The 23310-nt window shown below is 43.7% G+C and overlaps 1 protein-coding gene across 3 annotated transcripts; it reads right to left on the bottom strand.

Moving 5' to 3' along the window:
• Positions 1-861: 861 nt before the first annotated feature.
• On the bottom strand, positions 862-21379 carry LOC100686571 (zinc finger protein 558). 3 transcript variants are annotated; one of them, XM_038567430.1, is made up of 9 exons: positions 21222-21379; positions 19861-19967; positions 15141-15248; positions 14341-14437; positions 13529-13617; positions 12802-12928; positions 5320-5415; positions 4576-4658; positions 862-4079 (listed from the first exon to the last, which is right to left on the bottom strand). In XM_038567430.1, exons 4-9 carry the CDS (start codon positions 14369-14371, stop codon positions 3297-3299), a joined length of 1209 nt encoding a protein of 402 aa, XP_038423358.1. In that variant the 5' UTR covers positions 14372-14437; positions 15141-15248; positions 19861-19967; positions 21222-21379; the 3' UTR covers positions 862-3296. The 3 variants fall into 3 exon arrangements, with proteins under 3 accessions (XP_038423358.1, XP_038423357.1, XP_038423356.1); XM_038567429.1 differs by lacking the exon at positions 15141-15248; XM_038567428.1 differs by lacking the exons at positions 15141-15248; positions 21222-21379 and adding an exon at positions 20108-20141.
• Between the last annotated feature and the right edge of the window lie 1931 nt (positions 21380-23310).

The following is a 23310-nucleotide window of genomic DNA, read 5'->3' as shown; positions in this document are numbered from 1 at the left end:
CACTGTCTCAACTCATTAAGGTCTCTGCTCAAGTGTTCCTTAACTAAAAGGCTTTCCCTTCCTATTTTATATACAATGGTAAGATCCCAATCTCTCTTAACTATTTTATAATGCTTTGGTTTTCTTTCTTTTTTTAAAAAAAGATTTTATTTATTTATTCATGAGAGACACACAGAGGCAGACATGGGCAGAGGGAGAAGCAGGCACCCTGCAGGGAGCCTGATGCAGAATTTGTTCCCAGGACCTTGGGGATCATGACCTGAGCTGAAGGCAGACACTCAACCACTGAGCCACCCAGGTGCCCCAGTGCTTTGCTTTTCTGCTGAACGCTTATGTTGCATGTTTTCTTGATTTTTCTATAATCCATCTTTCCCCCACTAAAACGTAAGTGCTTCAATAACAAAACTTGAGTTTCATTCATTGCTATAAACACCAGTGTCTTAAACAGTGCCTAGCATATAGAATATATTTAATAGATAGATTTGTGGTTAAGAGCACAGACTGTCTGGGTTCAAAACTTGGCTCTACCATTTACTAGACAGGGAGCTCAGGTAAATTACAGGTACACCACATTCGTTTTCTCATCTGTAAAATGGGGATAATAACAGTACATGCTTCCTTAAGCTTATATTGAGTACTCAATAAGTTAATATTCATATTCATAAGGCATTCAGAAGAATGCCTTGCCTATAGGAAGGGCTATGTAAATGTTTAGTCCTTTATTAATGTATTGAAATAACACTATAAAAAATGACCCCTACATAAAAAGGAACAATTCACAAGAAAAAAAACCTAATCCTGAATGTACTCAGTTATACGTCAAAATATATATAGAAAAAAATGACAGAAATGGCAAAAAAGTGTTAATCCATATCCAGAGCATAAGACTTTAATACATATCTATCATTAAATAAGTCTGAGGACAAAAATCTGAATGTACATACTATCTCTGAAAACACAATTAGCTTGAGTTAATAGGCACATACTCTACATCTAAAACTTAAGAGAATATACATTATTTTCAAAGAAACATGAACACTTACAAAATGTGACCAACTAATAGGTTGACTAGTTAGATATTGCATTCAGCTGGACATGAACAGAATACCACCTCAAAAACAAACCAAAAAATAAAAATGACTTTGGCTTCAACCAGTTAGAGGTTATTTTTAATCATATAAGGACAAGTCTGTGAACAAGCAGTCCAGAGCTGATATCGCCAATCAGAGATTTTGGAGGAGCCCATATCATTGTGATTTTTTGCTGCACTGTGGTTTTTGTCATCATGATCAAAATATAGCTCTTTCAACTCTTGCCTTGAGTCCACTTTCAAGAGAAAGAACAGGTAAGATGAATAGAATATAGGTGAAGCAAACAAGTCAGATGATGTTCTCCTTAGTGACTCCTACCTATTTCTCATGGTCAGCAGAGCAAGGCAATACCCCTCTGGGCTTCAAAGAAGCCTTGGAGATTGAGTATTTTCAATCCTGCTCATTGACAGCTTGAAAAACAACGAAAACATTTTTAAAGTAAGTAAGTAGGGGAGAATGGACATTGGGAAAGAAGCTAAACAAAATACCATACCAGGGTAGAAAGATAAAAAAGAATCAGTGTCATAAACTCCACTTACCTGACAAAAATGCCATTAAACTAGGAAAAGTATATAGTAAATATAGTCTAATTTACACTATGATAAACTAATTCACTCAGGAGATATTCAGAAATGCTTTTTTGAATATGCTACGTACTGATATTTTTAAAGAGTAAATTATAGCAAACATACTAAATACAAAACTATGGAACATAACATTTATTTTAGAGTATGGCTCTAGACATAAGTGTTTATACTAAAACAAAAAGACTGAAAACTAACAAATTAGTGGCCCAATCTTAGGATGAGACACTGTAAAAGTAATCCCACACTCAACTATTAATAAATGTCTGGTCCCAGTTTATTTTGTGGCCACTCAGTAAAGAGCTGAGGCATCCTCATACTGATTACTTTTCCAGGGTTTGCCTCCAAAGTCAGTTCTCATAAATCAACAAAGAATCACTGAAAGATTTTTCAAAATTAATACACCCACAAGTTTTGCATCCAGAGAAAACTTCCTATTTTTCCTAATGTAGGAGGTATTATTAAAGGCATTCCCTTGGTCTTTTTATTCACAAGCGTCTTTGCAGTGAATTCTCAGTTTCCTAAGGAATGTGGAAAAATGACTTTCCAGTACTGATGACATTCAATAGGACTTTCTCTCCAGAAGAAATCCTCATGCTTCTTAAAAATTCAGAGAACATTCAAGGCCTTCCCATAGTAATTGTATTCAGAATATTTCCCTGTCTTTTGCTCAGTTAATGCAAAGACTTGTGCTGAAGGGGTTTCCACATTCTTTCTACAGATATTCCTCTCTAGTGGTTTCTCACATGTGCTCTAAGGGATGAGTGTCCCTGAAGGCTTTTGCATTCTGATGATATTGAAAAGGCTTTCTCCATAGTGTGAACTATCACCTGACTCCCTAGAAATATCATAAAGGCTTTCCTACAGCTACTGCATTCCTCAGGTTTCTCCCCATACATAATCTTTTCTGCACATTGGGGTGAGTTTGAGCTGACAAGCTTACCACAAAGCTTGCACATGTGAGATTTCTCTCCAGAGTGAATTAATATGAGTTATTGAAGGCTACTTCATATAGGATAGAATGAGAGTCTGCTAAAGGCTTTTCTCCACTGATTTCACGGCAAGCTTCTCAGATGGTTTCTTACAATCTGTCTCCTGATATACATACCCTGTGTAATTTCTTCCCACATTATATGAGCAATACAGTCTGGAAGAAGTGATATGTCCTTCTGAGGCTAGGTTGATAAAGTCAATGTGGCTTTTGCATTTAGTTCTCCCACAGATCAAATGCTTTGGGAGGAACCTGCTGCTACATCATAAAGATACTTAGCCCTGTGGAGAGTGAGGTAACGAAGGTTCCCTGCCAACAACTGGCATTAAGCTGCCAGACACGTGAGTGAGCTATTTTGGAAGTAGATTCTTCAGCAGTAAAGACTCAGATGAGTGTTGTTCCAGCTGACGTCTTGACCTCACCTCATGACAGATCCTGAAGCCAGAACTACACAGCTAAGCCATTTCCAAATTCCTGACCTACAGAAATTGTGAGATAAATGTATGTTGTCTGAAGCCACAATGTTTTGGAGGGAAATATGCAGCAACAGATAACGCATACATCTATAGTGAGTTACCATCGGTTGCCGGAGGGATGAGAAATCAACGAATATTTTCCTGGTTATTGTACTCATATCCACCTATTATGAATCCTCTTGTGCACGGAAAGGTAAGAGTTAGTGGTGAAAGATTTTCCACAGTGATTACATTCGTAGGGCTTTTCTCCAGTGTGAGTTCTCACGTGTTTCTTAACAGCTGACAGATTATTAAATGCTTTCCCACAGTTACTGCATTCATAGGGTTTCTCCCCAGTATGAATTCTCTTGTGCACAGTCAGAGAAAAGCTACTGCTGAAGGATTTTCCACACTGATCACACTCATAGGGTTTTTCTCCAGTATGAGTTCTCATATGCTGGGTCAGATACGAGCTCTTCCTAAAGGCTTTCCCACAATCGTGACACTCGTAAGGTTTCTCCCCTGTATGAATACTGTTGTGCCCAGTAAGGGAGGACCTTGTGCTGAAGGCCTTGCCACACTGATTACATTCATGATGATTCTCTCTTGTATGAATTCTCTTGTGGCTTTTTAGGTTACAACTAGTGCGGAAAACATGAAAACATTGATTACATTCATAGGGTTTTTCTCCAGTGTGAATTCTCACATGCAGTCTAAGGGATGAAGGATCATTGAAGGCTTTCCCACAGTCGTTGCATTCATAGGGTTTCTCCCCATTATGTATCCTCTTATGAATAGTCAGGTAAGATCTACTGCTGAAGGATTTCCCACACTGATTACAGTCATAGGGTTTTTCTCCAGTATGAATTCTCTTGTGCTGAGTGAGGTTAGATTTCGTGCTGAAGACTTTAAAGCACTGGTTACATTCATTGAGTTTCACTCCAAGGTGACTTCTTTCCTGTTGGTTAAGAGATGAATGATAACTATAATTTATACTATTTTTAATATTCAATGAATTTTATGCGTATGGACTCTCTTTCCCAGGGATTCTGTTACATTATTACAAACGATGTTTTGGCTATTTTCATGTATATGGCTTCTGCGCAGTTTGGGCTCTCAGAAGTTAAAAAAGATGGACACTTTGCCACAAGTCCTCATCATAATCACAGAGCGTCTTCTAATAAACTTAAGCCCACTTTATATTTCAGCAGTCAATATCTTAGTCACATTTAAAGAAATATTTACTTGTGGAAACTCCCAGTGAGGAAACAAGTTTGGAGCTAATTTATAGTTTTCTCCAAATTGACAACTTTTCATACTTTTCATTATCTTTCCAGAGACACAATTTCCTCATGTATAAATGATAGTTTTCTTTAATGACTCTGTTTACTTTGTGACTTTTCTAACTTATTCTCCTACTGTGAAAAACCAGAAATCAGCCATCTTAGTCTTACCGCTTTTATACCATTAGAATGTTCTTTTCTAAATACATGCTTCTTAGGAGTTAACCATTTGGCTTTAAGTACAGTCTCCAAATCTGAAACAAAATAAAAAGAAATTAAAGTTGATGGAGAAAAAAAATGCACATATGAGTAAATGCAGACTCTGAGGGATCAGCATATTTGAGGTTTGCCATGAAAGAGATAGGAATATGAAAATTGTAGGTTTTTAAAAAGTGATTCAAGGAAGATTAAGACCATTGAGAAATTTAAAGAAGAAGGGATTATCAGGAATGCAAAGTAGGAAGGAATTGGAAAAAGTGCTCATATGAGATTTATTTAAAAAGGTAAAGAACTATAATAGCATTGTATGGTGACAGATGGTAGCTACACTTATGGTGGGCATAGTGTAACTTAAAACTTGTCAAGTCACTACATTGTACACCTGAAACTAATTTAACACTGCATGTAACTACACTTTAATTTAAAAAAAAAAAAAAAAAAAGGAAAAGAGGTCTTTTTTTTCTCCCTCTGAGTCCAAGGTAATGTTTGAGATGTTGAATAGAAAGGTAAAAAGGAGTGAAAAAACATACAGAAGGAATCTCATACCAAAATTCTTGACCATCTCTGTCAGAAAAAAGGACACTATACAAACTTCCCTGATTGACATTTCCTAAATGTAATACTCTCATGCTCCAAATCACCAGCCAGAGCTATTCCTCAAAAAGATGCATATCCACCTGTCTACCTGGTGCTCACCTGAACAGGTGCCTTGGAGAATTCCCCGCTCCTCTGTCATCACCTTGTCTTCTTGCTCCAGTTGGGAGATTAGACTGGGCTTATCAACATGATATCCTGTTCAAAGAGAAAAGACACGTGATGTTGGGTGACTGTGCAGGTGACAAGTAATCCTATGAAACTGGAACCAACAATTCCGAAGATGATCGAGTAGGACTTTTGCAGCAATGGAGTAACTATGCATAGGCTCTAGTGAATATAGTAACTCTCAAGAAGCAAAAATTCAAGCAAACTCAATGTCCAGATGACAGGACATAAACAGTCCCAGAGTTCATGTCCAAGTTTACATATATTTCAGAAGCTCTAAAGCTTTTAACCATGGAGAATATAAAGTCAGGGCAAGTAACAGCTGTTCATTCACAGAGAAGGCATCAGACAAAAAGTTCCATGAGGGTGAGGACTCACTCATCACTATTTCTTTCTTTTTTTTTTTTTAATTTTTATTTATTTATGATAGTCACAGAGAGAGAGAGAGAGGCAGAGACACAGGCAGAGGGAGAAGCAGGCTCCATGCACCCGGAGCCCGACGTGGGATTCGATCCTGGGTCTCCAGGATCGCGCCCTAGGCCAAAGGCAGGCGCCAAACCGCTGCGCCACCCAGGGATCCCTCATCACTATTTCTAAAGACAGTGTTGATCCAAGGACACAGAAGTGCTTCAGAAAGACTTGTGTGAAGTGATCATAGTGAAAACTGAGGGAAACTGAACCAAAAGTCTATAACTTTACAAAAATGGTGAATAAACTGGGGAAAACCATCAGAATCAACTTTATCAGAACTTTGGAAACTTACAAAAGTTCACAGCAACTTGGAAAATGTTTAATCAAAGACAACAACCAGCTGACATTTTGACTGATCCTTGTCTCACCCTCTATGTCCTGCTTTGGTTGTGACCTTGAAGATGACAGCCCACATTTCTAGAACAAGAGGGAGCAGGATGGACCTTATTCTCCAAGTTCTGTGGTTGTTTGTTTTGACCTTTCTGCAGGTTTGGCTCAAAGGGCTTGCCTTTATTTATCTAACTCCAAACTCTCCAAAGGCTGAGCTGCCTACTCAGTGGGCACATTTAAAGGCAAATATACTAGCCACTGCCACCAGGGGCATATGAAATAGCCCAGAAAACAAAAGACTAGCCAAGAAACTTGGGAGGAAAAGTGTGGAATAAGATGTTTGGGGAAATTTTTTTTTATAAATGTTTTTTTATAAATTTATTTTTTATTGGTGTTCAATTTGCCAACATATAGAATACCACTCAGTGCTCATCCCATCAAGTGCCCCCCTCAGTGCCTGTCACCCAGTCACCCCCACCCCCCGCCCACCTCCCCTTCCACCACCCCTAGTTCATTTCCCAGAGTTAGGAGTCTCTCATGTTCTGTCTCTCTTTCTGGTATTTCCCATTTTTTCACCTCTCCCCTTTATTCCCTTTCACTATTTTTTATATTTCCCAAATGAATGAGACCATATAATGTTTGTCCTTCTCCGATTGACTTATTTCACTCAAGATAATACCCTCCAGTTCCATCCACGTCGAAGCAAATGGTGGGTATTTGTCGTTTCTAATGGCTGAGGAATATTCCATTGTATACATAGACCACATCTTCTTTATCCATTCATCTTTCGATGGACACCGAGGCTCCTTCCACAGTTTGGCTATTGTGGACATTGCTGCTATAAATATCGGGGTGCAGGTGTCCCGGCATTTCACTGCATTTATATCTTTGGGGTAAATCTGTTTGGGTAAATTTTTTAAAATTTCCTTCCTAAGGTGCCTGGGTGGCTCAGTCAGTTAAGCGTCTGCCTTTGGTTCAGGGTTTGATCCCAGGGTCCTGGGATCAAGTCCCACATTGGGACTCCCTGCTTAGTAGGGAATCTACTTCTTCCTCTACCCTTCCCCTCTACTCATGATCTCTCTTCTCTCAGATAAATAAAATCTTTAAAAAATGTTTTTCCCTCCTATTTCTTTAAATCTAGAAATCCAGGATTGGTCACATGCTCAGAAAAGACTTGAAACAGTGCTAAGTCCTCAGCTTTGGCTGACCTTCAAGTCCTGCACAAGCAGAAAGTGAAGATTATGGCTGAGTTGTAAACCACCTGCTGATTTTGCAGGTATGCCCTATACACACATGCAGAACACATCTGCAGAGACTACAGGTTTTTAATCTCTGACAAACTACTAGCTAGCCATGAAATTAACAAAACAGCCTTTAGGGACCACATGTGAGAAATACAGACATTACAAAATTAGTTCAGGAGTATCATTTAACAACATACAAGTAACAAAAAAAATTTTAGTGATAGGGAAAAATCTGATTCCAGAATTGCCATATAACAATGTTCCAAATATCCAGTTTTCAACAAGATTTTGAGGCAAGCAAAAAACAAATGTGTGGCCCATCACAGGAAAAAAAATTCCTCCCTGAGGAAGCCCAAACATCAGACTTACTAGTCAAAGAATTTAAATCAACTATTTTAAGTATGGTCAAAGACAAAAAGAAAGCCATATAAAGAATAAAGGAAACCTTAAGGATGAATTCTCATGAAATAGAACACATGTTAAAGAGATAGAAATTGCAAACACAAGTAAAAAATTTTGGAATTGAAAAGTAAAAAACTGAAATGTAAAATGTAAAATGTAAAATTTGGAGGATGTGTCCAACAGCAGATATAAGCGGGCAGAAGAAAGAATCTATAAGCATTTATACTATCTCATCGGAAGAATAGAAAAAAAAAGAATGAAAGAAATAGGAACAGAACCCTAAAAATCTATAGGATACCATCAAACATACCAACATACATATCATGGGAGTTCCTGAAGTGGAGAAGAGAATGAGGTAGAAAGAATATTTGAAGAAATAATGGCCAAAAACTTCCAAAAACTGATGAAAGACACAAATGTATACAACCAAGAAGCTTAAGAAACCTCAAGTAGGCTAAACTGAGAGACACAGAGATCACTAGCACATCTACCCTACAAGAAATGCTAATGGGAGGCTTTCAGGCTGAAATGAAAGGATAATGGATATCAACTCAAATCCACACAAAGAAACAAAGAACCCGATAAATGGAAATACATAGGGCAATAATAATTGGCTCTTTATTTTTGGTTTTAACTCAAATTTATGATTTGAAATTCTTTTTTTTCTTATATAATTTCAAAGAGAAATGTCCAAACTGGTAATTATGAATCTATGTTAATGGGCATAGAAAGTAAAAAGATATAATTTGTGAAAAGGCAATATAAAGGGGGTGGTGTATGTGCACCTATACAAGAGCAAAAACTTGGTATGCTATTGAAACATGGTTGGTAATTAAATCAAAATAGACTGCTATAAGTTAAAATGTTAATTGTAATCCCTAGGACAACCATTTAAAAAAATAACCAAAAACCAAAAAGAAATGAGAGAGAATCAAAGTGGTCCCCTATAAAACATCTAACACAAAAATAACAATGAAAGAACTGAGGAACAAAAATGGTGTAAGACATGTTGAAAATAACAAAATGGCCTACCTACATGAATCTTTAATAGTAATTACCTTAAATGTAAATGGATTAACCTGTCCAATTAAAAGGCAGATTTTGGCAGAATAGATTAAAAATATTCCATTATATGCTATCTATAAGAGACTCAATTTGTATCTAAATACACTAAGGGGCTGAAAGTCAGCAGATAGAAAAATATATTCCATGCAAGGAGCAGCCAAAAGAGAATGTAGCTATGTTAATTTCAGGCAAAATAGACTTTAAGACAAAAACTATTACAACACACAAAAAAAATTATTTCATGATAAAAAGGTCAATTCAGGGCAGCCCGGGTGGCTCAAGGGTTTAGTGCCACCTTCAGCCCAGGGCCTGATCCTGGAGACCCGGGATCGAGTCCCATGTCAGGCTCTCTGCATGGAGCTTGTTTCTCCCTCTGCTTGTGTCTCTGCCTGTGTGTGTATGTGTGTGTGTGTGTGTCTCATGAATAAATTTAAAAAATTTCTTAAAAAAGGTCAACTCATCCAGAAGATGTAACCATTACAGACAGTAACAACAGAATTCTACATATTAAATTTCAAGCTGATAGAATTGAAAGGAGAAATAGGAAATTCTACAATAGTTCCAAACTTTGTTGCAAACACCCCACTTTGGCAATGGGTAGAATAACTAGTTAGGAGGTTAATAAGGAAATAGAGGACTTAAACAATCTTACAAATTAATTAGACCTAACAGACATATAAAATACTCTGCTCCACAACTGAAGACACATTCATCTTAAGTGCATGTGGAACATTCTCCAGAACAGTCAGACCATATGTGAGGCCATAAAACAAGTCTGAATAAATTTTAAAACAGTGAAATCGTACAAAGTATTTTCTGAGTATAACAGAATCAAATAAAAAATTAGTAACACAAAGATGTGTATTGGAAAACTTCATATTGTTAGGATGACAACACTCACCACAGTGATCTACAGATTCAGTGCAATCATTACCAAAATTCCAACAGCTTTTATTTGTACAAATGGTCAAACGAAGCCTAAAACTCACATGAACTTGCAAAGGATCCCAAATAGACAAAACACTCTTGAAAAGAAACAAAATAGGAATTCTCACACTCCCTGACACCAAAACTTATTTCAAAGCAAGAGTAATGGACATTCTGCAGTCCTGGTATAAGGAGAGGTGTAAAGATCCATGGAATGGGACTGAGTGAACGTAAACTCCCAAGGGTGGTCAATTTTTGACAAGGGAGTACAAATAATTCAAGGGGGAAAGAAAAGTCTCCTACAGAAATGCTGGGCAACTAGGTAAACACAAGCAAAAAAAAAAAAATGAAACTGGCACTTTCTCTAAGCTATACTGAAAATTAATGGGCAAAGGACCAAAGACCTAATTGAAGAGAAACTAGAAAAATTCCTGGAAGAAAACAGGGATTAAAGTTCAAAGCTTTGGTGGGTTTGGCGATAACTTCTTAGGTATGATACCAAAGGAACAGCAAAAAAAAGAAAAACGATAGTTATCCATCAAAATAAAAACTTTATCAAAATTAAAACTTTCCGTGACTGGCTTATTTCGCTTAGCACAAAACTCTCTAGTTTCATCCACGTCATTGCAAATGGCAAGATTCATTCTCTTGTATGGCTGAGTAATATTCCATTGTATACATACACCACATCTTCTTTGTCCATTCATCAGTTGATGGACTTTGGGCTTTTTCCATAATTTGGCCATTGTTGATAGCGGTGCTATGAATATCAGGGTGCATGTGCCCCTTCAAATCAATATTTTTGTATTCTTTGGATACTTAGGAATGCAACTGCTGAGTCATAGGGTAGTTCTATTTTTAACTTTTTGAGGAACCTCCATATTGTTGTCCACAGTGGCTGCACTAGTTTGCATTCCTACCAATAGTGCGAGAGGGCTCCCCTTTCTCCACATCCTCACCAACACCTGTTGTTTCTTGTGTTGTTGATTTTGGCCACTCTGACAGCTCTGGGGTGATATCTCTCACTGTAGTTTTTTTTTTTTTTTTTTTTTTTTCTCACTGTAGTTTTGATATGAATTTCCTTGATATTGAGTCATGGTGAGCATCTTTTCATGTGTCTGTTGGCTATCCAGATGTCTTGTTTGGAAAAACAGGATTTCACTCATATGTGGAATTTAAGAAACAAAACAAATGAGGAAAGGGGTGGGGGGAAGAGACACACACAAACCAAGAAATCGACTCTTAACTATAGAGAACAAACAGATGGTTACCAGAGGGGAGGTGGGTGATGGCTGGGTTAAGTAGGTGTAGAGATTAAGGAGGGCACTTGTGATGAACACCGGGTGATGTACGGAAGTGCTGAATCACTGTATTGTACACCTGCTGAATCACTGTATTGTACACCTGAAGCTAATCTAACACTGTATGTTAACTAACTGGAATTTAAATCAAAACTTAAAAAAAATAAGACTTGGGGTGCTTTGGTGGCTCAGCTGATTAAGCACCTGCCTTTGGCTCAGCTCATGATCTCAGGGTCCTGGGTTGGAGCCTCACATCAGACTTTCCTGCTCAGAGGGGAGCCTGCTTCTCCCTCTCCCCCACCCCCCACTTATGCCCTCTCTCTCTCTCTCTCTCGCTCTCAAATAAATAAATCTTTTAAAAAAATTAAAACTTTCATATGTTAAAGGACATAAGAAAATGAAAATACATCACAAAATGGGAGAAATTATTTCCAAATCATATTGTGGATAAGGGACCAGTATTCACAATATAGAATATATTTTTATAATCCAAGAACAAAAGATAAACAACCAAATTTCAAACTGGGTGAAGGACTCCACAGAAGATCTGCAAACAGCCCACTGGTACGTGAAAAAGTGCTCAAGGTCATTAGTCATGAGGGAAATGCAAATCAGAACAGCAACGGAATCCCACTTCATAACCATAAGGATGGCTATGGTCAGAAAAACAAATGTTGGCAAAGACATGGAGAAATCAGAACCGTCACACCCTGGTGCAGCGGCTGTGGAAAATAGTTTGGCAGTTCCTCCAAAAGCTCAACGTAGTAATATGTGACCCAGCATTCCACTCCTAGACACATACTCAACAAAAGTGGAAACATGTTCAGACAACAACCTGAACGCAAATATTCATAGTAGCATTGTTTGTAACAGCCAGTCAGTGGAAACCACCCATGTTTATCAACCGATGAATGAATTTTAAAAATATGGTAGACCCATAAAAAGGTATGCTATTCAGTCATAACGAGGAATAACGAACTGGTACATGAAACGATACAGCTGGACTTTTAAACATTATGCTGCCCGCATGACGAGATGAGCACTGAGCGTTATATTATATGTTGGCAAACTGAATTTGAATAAAATATTAAAAAACAGACAAAACAAAAAACCCCATTATGCTGCCTGAAAGAAGCCAGACCAAAAAAATCACATATGCAAAATTCCAATGATATTAAATGTTCTCCACAGGCAAATCCATAGAAACAGAAGGCAAATTAGTGGTGGCCAGCAGGGGTTGGGGGGGAGGTAATGGGGACTGAGCACTTGATAGGGAAGGGCTGAGGGGTGAGGATGATGTTCTCTAATTAGATAGTGTTAGGGCTGCCGGCTGTATGGAAAGCTACTGAGTTGTAAGCTTAAAATAGTTACAGAGGTAAATTTCATGTTTATGAATGTCATGTCAACTAAAAAAGGAGGGAGGGGCACCTGGGAGGCTCAGTGGTTGGGCCTCTGCCTTTGGCTCAGGTCATGATCCCGGAATCCTGGGATCCAGTCTCACATGGGGCTCCCCACAGGGAGCCTGCTTCTCCCTCTGCCTATGTCTCTGCCTCTCTCTCTCTCTGTGCCTCCCATGAATAAATAAAATCTTAAACAAACAAAAAAAAGAGGACCTGCATCATGTTATCTTTGTCACCTGCATCATGAAATAAATGCAGGGCTGCGGTCAGGCTTACCTAGAGATGCCAGGTTCCTGCAGTTTTCCCGCATCACATCTCTGTACAGTGTTCTCTGAGAAGGGTCCAGCAGGGCCCACTCCTCCTGGCTGAACTCCACCGCCACATCCTCGAAGGTCACCAAGTCCTGAGCGGTCACAAACATCATGGCTTAGCCAAGGACCACCCCCACCAAGTTAACAGGAGGATGACAAGATTGAAACAGGGAACCCAAAGCACAGGATGCATGGGTGCGGTTCTGAGCTCAGCCTGCAGTGCTCCTCTCCTGTCAACCTACTCCCACTCCTAAGGCTAAACGTACCTCTAACACGTAGGTGATTCTCTTATTCCAGTGAGACTGTGAAACTGCAGTCTTATCCCTCAATCTCAGGGTTGAGCATAAGATCGGGTCATGGTAGATGTCAGAGAAATACTTGGTAAGTGAATGAGTGATTTCCCAACAGCCATCATCAATTACTTGACTCTAGGACACTTAAGTTTACCTTCCCCTTAAAACTCTCAGCAGAGCACGATGTAGACAGCGACCCTAGAGGAAACTATGAAAATGTAAAAAATGCTGACAAACATTGACGTTCGTGCGGCAGCCCCTAACCCCCTATCAGACGTCCTCAGACCCTGGGCTGTCTGAGACCTGGTTCGGCTGTGGGGCTCTGAGTCACTGAAAGATAACAAAGCCAACTGCCGATGAGAGGAATAATGATTCGGAAAAAAAGAGTATGTGACTCACCGGTAACCAGCCTGTCAGGAAGCCATGAACCAACCCTTCCCCCTCTGCGCATCCTCTCTGAGGGGAGGCCGAGTACAGGGAAGGCTGAGCTGGAGAAGAAGAAATGGGTCAGAAGAATCTAGGATTGCTCTATACTCTAGCACTCACCAGTTTGGAGGCTTCCCCCACTTAGTTGTAACTGGCCATACCCCAACACACACACACACACACACACACACACACACACACACACACACAGCTTTCACAGGACACGAGGGCACAGCCCTGTCTCACCAGGGCCAGAAAATAGGCCCAAGGCTCTTCCTGCCCTGGAGGAAGACATTATTATTCCCATTTCACAGATGAGGAAATTGAAGTTCAAGGGACAGCACTGTTACTTTACCAAGTTGTTTTTTTTTTTTCTTTTTTTTTTTTTTTTATGATAGTCACAGAGAGAGAGGCAGAGACATAGGCAGAGGGAGAAGCAGGCTCCATGTACCAGGAGCCCGACGTGGGATTCGATCCCTGGTCTCCAGGATCGCGCCCTGGGCCAAAGGCAGGCGCTAAACCACTGTGCCACCCAGGGATCCCTACTTTATCAAGTTTATAGAAAGAATGAAAGGTACAATTCAAAGGCTCTCCCACATTCACCACACAGGTGACACCCCCACGGATGCTCAAATCCCCAAACCCCCAAATCCCAAGAACCACCTGGAGTCCCAGGGACCCCGGACATTCGGGCCTCTACTCCTGCCTCACCACTCAGCCCCTCCTTTCCTGCTCTGTGGTGCAGGGGCCTTTAACACCGCGGCTCTGGGGGCCCCCCAACTTACCGCAGGTGGGAGACAGAACCATGGCCGCCATCCTGTGACTCAGACAGAGAACCTGGATGCTCGTGCTCTTGTCCCCACAGTGCACGCAGGCCAGGCTCTGGAAGAAACGGGAAACAGGAAGCCTTCCCAGTCTCTCTCCCTCTCCCGGCTGCTGAGGAAGAACCTGCCTCAGCCTGCCCGCCATGTCCTCCTTCAAAATGCAAGTGGGCTCTCCAGTCCTGCGTCTTCACTTTGCTTGGCAGGTGATGGGCGCAGGGCACGTGAAGGCATAACCTGTCCTCTTCTGTCCTGACCAGTACGACCAGCACATGCCTGTCCCACCCCACTCAAGTCCCCAGCTTCACTGGGTCCCAGGGCACCTTCCTCCCATCCAGGTGGTTGTCACACATTCCCAAGCACAACCCTTTACCAACCGGGGTCGCTGGCACCTGCCTGCCCTGAGTCCTTCAACCTCTGGTCCCAGCACCCTTGGATGATGTCAGAGCTCGTGAGGATGACCTCACTGTGTCACGTTTGTTCCCATCCACCTTGGCTGCACCTTCCATCCGCATCACCCTAGACCTCGTCATCACCTGACACTATTTTACCATCTAGAACAACCGCTCAGAAATGTCTCTGAACCCAGCCTCCTAAACTACATCCTTGCTCACTCAGCATCTCCTTCACCACACAGAGGACCCATCCAGCTGCTCTCCTGCTTCCCCAGTGCTCCCTGTTCTCACTTCACGCTTCCCCACCTTGGATTTCATGACCCTTCACGTACGCATTTCCTCATCTATATGCCCCACCTTCACGCTCACCCAGAAGAACTCCAACTAGGCAGGACTCCCATCCTCCGCCGGCACCAGGGCTGTAACGCTGCCACTTCTAGGGAAACGCGGTCACCATCGCTCAAAAAGCCCCTGACCCTGCAGGGTATCCTGTAAGTCAGGGTGGCTCCATACCCACCTGCTCGAATCTCTTTACACCTCACACACCCTCCCCACTCCCTCCACATTAACCAGCTTCCTAAATGGCCCTCGATGACCCAGGCCTCCTGGTGTCCACACCCGCCTGCATCAGACTGACCTGCCAGACAAGACTACCTTGGAGGTGACTTCCAAGGCTGGGTGCTAGCCACGCTGCAAGGAACTCGAGCAGCCCCATGGAGAGACTTTCTGGGAGAAGAACCAAGGCCTCCCTCCAACAGCAGCGCCAACAGGGCCGGCCTGGGAGTGAAAGGCCTTGGCTATGAACCCTCAGCACCAGCCAAGGCCACACATCACTGCAGCCCCAGTTGATACCCTGCTAGGAACTCATGAAAGTCCTTGAGCCAGAACCTTCTAGCTAAGCTGCCCTGAATTCCTGAACCACAGAAACCATGAGAGATAACACATGATTGTTACGGTTTTCGGTCACTGATTTTTGGGACAATCTGTTAGGTGGTAACAGAAAACAAACACACCCTTACTTTGGGCAGATGGTCCTGCCTCCTACTTCTCAAAGTAACCTTCCTGAGAATGAATCTACCTGCCTGCGTTGCTGCCCAAATGGCCACGTGCACCATGGTTTCCGCCCTCCCTCCTGTTACAGACCCAGAGCCATGTCCCCTTCTGCAGAAGGCCCAGCTCTTGGGCTCTGCTCCGTGCTCCGGTCCACCTGCTGCTTTAGGGGCTGCACACAACCCACTGCCTCCTGCCTGCCCTTCCTCCCAGCTCTCCCACTCTACTGGATCCTTTCCTACACCATTTAAACCTGATGCAGTGGTTTTCAGCAGTGAAATAAATCTATCTTAAGGGCAGTTTTCTTTCTGTTACTGGCCAGCCTCTCTCTCTGACCACAGGCCAAGTGTCTTACTCTCTATCTCATTTCCTCATATTCCACACCCTCCTCAACCCAGGACAGTCTGGTTTCTATCATTACCATTTCAAGGACACCACCCTCGATAGAATCACAGTGATCTTATTCTTTTTTTTTGTTTTTTTTAAAGATTTTATTTATTCATGAGAGACACACACAGAGAGAGAGGCAGAGACACAGGCAGAGGGAGAAGCAGGCTCCATGCAGGGAGCCTGATGCAGGACTAGATCCTGGGACTCCAGGATCATGCCCTGGGCCGAAGGGAGGCACTAAATCACTGAGCCATCCAGGCATCCCCTGATCTTATTCTTAATAACAGAGACACACACTGCAACTACACTGATACCATTTTTTACCTGTCAGATCAACAAAGACCTGGTGGACCACATCTCTGCGCAAGCTGTTGGTAAAGGCTACTCTCATATACTTCTGGGGCACAATTTCTATGGAAGGAAAATTGCCAATTTCAAGCAAAATGCAACACTTACACTTTCCCTGCCAATCACACTTCTAGGAGCCCATCTTGAGGATACACAAATACTAACTGGCAAGGGTGCTATGATTCACCTCGGCCTTACTTATAATATCAAAGGACTGGAAACAATACAACGGATCATCAATAGGAAATTAGCTCAATAAATTAGGGAATATCCACAAAATGAAGAAACATGGGATGCCTGGGTGGCTCAGTGGTTGACCATCTGTCTTTGGCTCAGGGCATGTTCCCAGGCTCCTAGGATTGAGTCCCGTATCAGGCTCCTTGCAGGGAGCCTGCTTCTCCCTCTGCCTATGTGTTTGCCCTCTCTCTGTGTCTCTCATGAATAAATAAAATCTTTAAAGAAAATAAAGAATGAAGAAACATACAGCCAAAAAAGAAAGGAGGACCTCTAGGTATTGATAGAGATTATCTTCAATAAATTCAGGTGAAAAAAAAAATGAAGGTTCAGAGCAGTATCTATGGAATGTTTCCTTTTTTATAAAAAGGGAATGAATGCCTCCTTTCCCTGGAGTTAGGGAACAACTCCTTAAAACCAGTTTTTTTTTTTTTTTAAGGTTTTATTTATGTATTTGAGAGAGAGAGAGAGACCACAGAGGGAGAGTGAGAAGCAGACTCCCTGCTGAGCAAGAAGCCTGACACAGGACTCAAACTCAGGACCCTGAGATCATGACCTGAGCTGAAGGCAGATGTATAACCAACTGAGCCACCCAGGTGCCTCCATAAAACCAGCTTCTCGAGGTCTCTATGAGTGTCTTCCCTGTACCCAACAGATAACAGCAATAAAGGGTTTGAGTGTGAGTAGGGAGGAGGATCTGGGACATTAAGAGTTTGGGCCAGGTGGAGGGAACCAGTTGCAGGGCATCTTTGCCTCCTGGGCCTATGTGGAGACAGATTAACGCCCTTGCCCCAAAGGCACCCAGATTCTACTCCTGAGAATCTGTGAATATGTGAGCTTCCATACAAAAGGGACTGTGTGGCTGTGATTAAGGTAAGGCTCCTGAGATGAGAGTATCCAGGATTATCCAGGTGAGCACAATGTCATCACAAGAGTCTTTACAAGAGGGAGGTAAGAAGGTCAGGGTCAGAGAAGGAGCTGTGATAATGGAAGCAGGAGTCAGAGAGAGAGAGAGAGAGAGACTTGAAGATACTACTCACTGGAACGCAGGTGGCCTCCACAAGGTGGAAAATACAAGGAAAAGGAGTCTCCCCTAGAGCCTCCAGAAGGAATGTGGCCCTGTTGACCCATTTAGGATTTCTCCCTCCAGAATGGCAGGAAAAGAAGTCTGTGTTGCTTTAAGCCACTGAGTCTCTGCAAATTTGTTACAGTAGCCACAGGAAATGAATGCTGCCTCTCACCTCCAACTTTCCCTGAGGCTTGGAGTGAGTCCAGGAGACCCAGACAACTGCTGTGGAGGTGGAGGATGTCTCCTTTCTCCCCACCAGGGACCCAATTTACAGTTAGGAAGATTCTAGTCACTGAGCTGAGGAGTTACAGGGCTCCCAGGAACTGGGAAGATAGTAATGGCTGAGCTGAGACAACCAAGTTGGGGGCAGGGGTGTGAGCCAGCCCAGAGCAGGGCAGGCTGGACCAGGTCAGGTCTTAGATTTGGACCTGTCTTCCCAGTTTCTGGAGCATACAAGGCTCTCTCCTGCTTTGGGGGTTGTCTTCATGTGGTTCCCTTTGCCTGATATGCTCTCCTGAAAGTAATCCCATATCCTTGCTCCAGCTAATGCTACAGCTAGCTAAATATCAGTTCTCAAGAAGGCTTCTCTGTTCCCTCGACTGAGTGCTCTTTGCCAAGCTCCCACATCACTCCCGTCATTAGTTGTTTAAAATCACGGGATCCCTGGGTGGCGCAGCAGTTTGGCGCACAATTCCTGGGTGCCTGGGTGGCTCAGTTGGTTAAGCATCTGCCTTCGGCTCAGGTCATGGTCCCAGAGTCTCAGATGGAACCCCGCAGTGGGCTCCCTGCTCAGCGGGGAGTCTGCTTCTCCCTTTGTCCCTCACCCCACCTGTGCTTTCTCTCTAATAAGTAAAATCTTTAAAAAAAATAAATAAAATCACAATTTCCTATTAGAACATAAATTCCATGGCAGCAGAACAAGGTCTGTTTGGCTCTCTCTGTTTGGTCTCTATCATCTGGCCCAGGGTCTGGCTCGGGGAGATGATGAGCCATCCTGGTTGCTTAGAACTGTCCTGGTTTGAACACTAAATGTTCTGTGTCCTGGAAAACCTTTCAGTCTCAAATAAACAAGGAGGGTTGATCTCCATAAACTGTGCACTCAAAAAATATCTATTGCATGACAGATAAACATTCCCCTCCAAAACATTACAGGAAAGCGAGAATGAAAAAGGGGCACATACATGTAATTAGTAAAACCCGACAATTAAATAGTTAACAGGATTTTCTGTAATGTGAATCATAAGACTGTTATTTCAGAAAAGTTTTAAGAAATAAAGTTAATTCCTGCCAGACGACCAGGTAGAAAGAACAATCTTTGTGGAAACTACTGTCCTAACCTTCAAAATCTAAGCTGTTGCTGGATATTCCTCTAAATAATCTTAAATCTTATTAAGAAAAAAAAATCTACTTCTTCAACATGCATCTGGTGGCTGGGCCATTCAATTTTACATTTCTATTATTCATAGAAAGAAGTTAAAAGCATTTTTTTTCCCCCACAGATGTCCATATATTTTGAATCTTTGTGGAGGATTTACAGGGCTTAGAAGTCAAATCGAATGGGCCTGAGGAATGTTGCTGAGTAGTCCTGCTAATCTTTAGTGGGATGACTTGTAATACTACATATATGTAAAAATTTCATATATTTATGCTTATTTATAAAATCCTGAAATTTTTAGTATTATGGAATGCAAGAAAATCTGTCTTTCCATAGCTAACTAAATAACTAAATAACTAAATAACACACATTTAGTTATTTACATATTTGTTTAATGTGTACTTATTTGCATATAACTGTATTTACTGCCTTATTTCCACACATATAACCACACCCGCCTTAGTATCCCTTCCTTTGAACATAATCTATCAAACATACAAATAATTTTTCTTAAGATACCCTCGCTCTTAGGGGCTTCTTGTGATTACCACCTGAGCACAGGAAAGCCCATTAACAGCTCCTTTGAACAGTGGAAGCTGCTGGAACCTGTTGCAAGTACTCACCTGGTCACACCGAAATCCACGGATCAGTGAGGATGGTGGACTTTGAGGCTGGTGGGCCCTGAAGCGGGTTTTAACACAAACTGGAGCTCGAGAGATGCTTTTCCTGTCTAGAAAAAAAAAAAAAAAAGGCACAAAGATTGCTTTTGAGGCCTTTTTACAGGGAGTAATATAGTTCTCAGACAGAAAGACCATCCACCCATCCTTTTTTGTTTGTTTTTCATTTACTTAAAGCGTAAATTGGATTTACCTGATTCCCATCCAGCCATCTACACCCTAAGTGGGAGAAAGCCGTGTCATACTGTGCGTGCATTTGACTTGCTCAACTCATCTGGCTGGATAAAGATTTTTATGGTGACTACATACACTTTTTTCAAATTTTTATCTATTTATTTTTAATATTTCATTTATTTATTCATGGGAGACAGAGAGAGAGAGAGGCAGAGACACAGGCAGAGGGGGAAGGAGGCGCCATGCAGGGAGCCGGATGCGGGACTCGATCCCGGGTCTCCAGGATCACACACCCTGGGCCGAAGGCGGCGCTAAACCGCTGAGCCACCCGGGGCTGTCCCCAAATTTTATTTTTTAAAGATTTATTTACTTTAGAGAGAGAGAGAGAGAGAGCGCGCGCGGAGGGTGGGGATGGAGGGAAGAACTGAAGGGGAGGGAGAGGGAAAGAACCTCAAGCAGACTCCGTTCTGAGCAAGGAGCCTGAAGGCGGACGGATCCCAGGACCCCCCCAGAGGGTGACCTGGGGGGAAACCAAGAGTCGGAAGCTTAACCAACTGAGCCACGCAGGCGCCCTGCCGACTCCAGACACTTTATTTAAATAAACAGCGGCTTGTCACTTAGGGGGCCCGTAAGTGACTCGGCTGACTTTAGATTTCCACGGCTGACTCAGGACTTCAGAGATTTTGCAGCCCGACAGCAGGATTGCTGGACCCCTGCATTACTGATAATGCATCGCCGCGGGGGGTGGGGCGGGGGTGGGGTGCTGAGCAGCATCCCGTGGCCTCCACCCCCGAGATGCTGGTTGCGCCTCCCCACACCCCTATTTGTACACCCAAAACAATGCCTCCTGACGTTGCTCAAAGTCCCCGGGGTGCGTGTGTGTGCGCGAAATCAGCCCTCAGAGCGCGGCCAGTGGCGTCCGGAGCTGGGAGGATCAGCCGCTTGGGACCGACCTGCGGAAACAGCCCAGGGGGGGTCTGCGGGGCTCCGGCTAGGGACGCAGGGGCGCGGGGACGCCACAGCCCGCGACCGCGAACGCCCGCGGCCCGGGCCCCTCCCTGGGCGCCCGCCGGAAGCCCCGGACTGCCCGCCGCGCACCGAGTTCGGCCCTTCCCCCGGGAGACCAAACATACCACGTGAAGCCGGTCACGCGCGAAGGAGACCGCACACCCCACGCAGCAAACCACCCGAGGCTCCCTCCGCGGCACCGCCCCACGCTTCCGCTTCCGGTCTCGGGCGGGCCGCCTCGCGCCCCAGTTCCGGTCTCTGTGGAGCTGCCGCGGAGAAGGACGTTTAGGGGCCCCGGGGTGGGGGGGGTGCGGGCAGGGGCGACCGCCGCGCACCCCAGCCTTCGGCGGGGGATTTCCCGGCTCAATTATTGAGGGTCCCGGGGCTCCGGGCTGCGTCAGCACCAGGGACGGAGACCAGCTCCGGTGGCGGGGCTGTGGGCGGGGTCGTGGCCAGGGGGCGGGGCGGTGGGCGGGAACAGCGAGGCGGCGGGCGGAAACGAGCTCAGGGGGCGGGGCGGTGGGCGGGGTCGTGGTAAGGGGCGGGGCGGCGGGCGGGAACGAGCTCGGGGGCGGGGCTGTGGGCGGGGTCGTGGCCAGGGGGCGGGGCGGTGGGCGGGAACAGCGAGGCGGCGGGCGGAAACGAGCTCAGGGGGCGGGGCGGTGGGCGGGGTCATGGCCAGGGGGCGGGGCGGTAGGCAGGAACGAGCTCGGGGGCGGGGCGGTAGGCGGGGTCGTGGCCAGGGGGCGGGGCGGTGGGCGGGGTCATGGCCAGGGGGCGGGGCGGTAGGCAGGAACGAGCTCGGGGGCGGGGCGGCGGGCGGGGTCGTGGCCAGGGGGCGGGGAGGTGGGCGGAGACTAATTCCCGCGGTAGGGGAGTGGCCGGAACAGGCTCGGCGGGCGGGACGGTGGGAAGAAACCGGCTCCGGGGGCGGGGCCGGGGGCGGGGCTTTCCGTGGCTGCACTCAGCCGCCGCGTGCGCCAGGAACGACTTTCCTGCAGTCCTTTCTCCACGTTCCCGCAGCACCGCGCAACCCTATTGAACGACGTGCCCCTATTTAGGGCTTTTTTTTGTGTGTGTGTGTGCATGTTTGCTGTCTTAATTTCTTTAAAAACGGGATTATATATGCACATTCCTCTACAACTTGTCTTAGAGATCTAACGCTATTTTAAGAATTTCGCGGGGACGGGGAGGCTACTAGGTTATAGATACATATATAGGAAAACTTTAGAAAGCGATACAAAGTCAGCAAAATATCCTCACTCCCAGCAGTGTCTCCCAGTCCTTTGCCCAGGGATAAACATCCTTTCCTCCTCTATCCTTTTAGGTATAGGTGTATATGTATGCATCCGTATTTGCTCAAGCCCAGGAGGGATGTCCCCAGGCAACAACTGAAACTGATAGACTGTCCCATGCTTCTGGATCTACTGAAAAGACCTTTACATTTCTGGTGGAGAGGGAAAAAAACAGCAATGGATTGATAGGGGGCAAAAAAAGAATTTTACCATTTAAAGAGTCAAAAAAAAACGAGAAAGAAATTTTGTTCATAATATTCTACATGGCATATCAACGGATAAGATTCACATGTCACAAAGTGCTAAACATTTATGTAATAAAATAGACATAGAATTTTGGTTTATCCTAATTCGTTAAATAATTACATTGCCCAAGGGGAATTATGTTTTAAGATATGTAAGAGAACTGCATGCCATTTTTTTTTTCCAGAGAAGTTATTAGAAAAAGTCAAAAGCTGAAAAATGAAAACGCTCTACAAGGAGCTAATTTAGAAATACAGAGTTACAACTTACAATGAAGAAGTTGTTTCTGAGAGTCAGAAAAGAGGATCCTTTTTCATTATAAAGCATTAAGTTTTATTTAAAATATAATTGTATATATAGGGACGCCTGGGTGGCTCAGTGGTTGAGCATCTGCCTTTAGCTCAGGGCATGATCCCGAGGTCTCAGGATTGAGTCCCGCATAGGGCTCCCTGCAGGGAGCCTGCTTCTCCCTCTGCCTGTGTCTCTGTCTCTCTCTGTGTCTCTCTTATGAGTAAATAAATAAAATCTTAAAAAAAAAAAAAAGACACGAGTTGGGCTCTGTGTTCAGTGGGGAGTCTGTCTGGGATTCTTTCTCCCTCTCCCACCCCTGTGGGAGTATCTTCCTAGATGTGTCTCTCATGAATAAATAAATAAAATCTTTAAAATATATACATAG

This window comes from Canis lupus, chromosome 20 (genome assembly GCF_011100685.1).
Source record: "Canis lupus familiaris isolate Mischka breed German Shepherd chromosome 20, alternate assembly UU_Cfam_GSD_1.0, whole genome shotgun sequence".
Lineage (NCBI taxonomy): Eukaryota > Metazoa > Chordata > Mammalia > Carnivora > Canidae > Canis > Canis lupus.
Note: the sequence above shows the minus strand (reverse complement) of the source record. Positions and strands in the feature narration are given on the sequence as shown.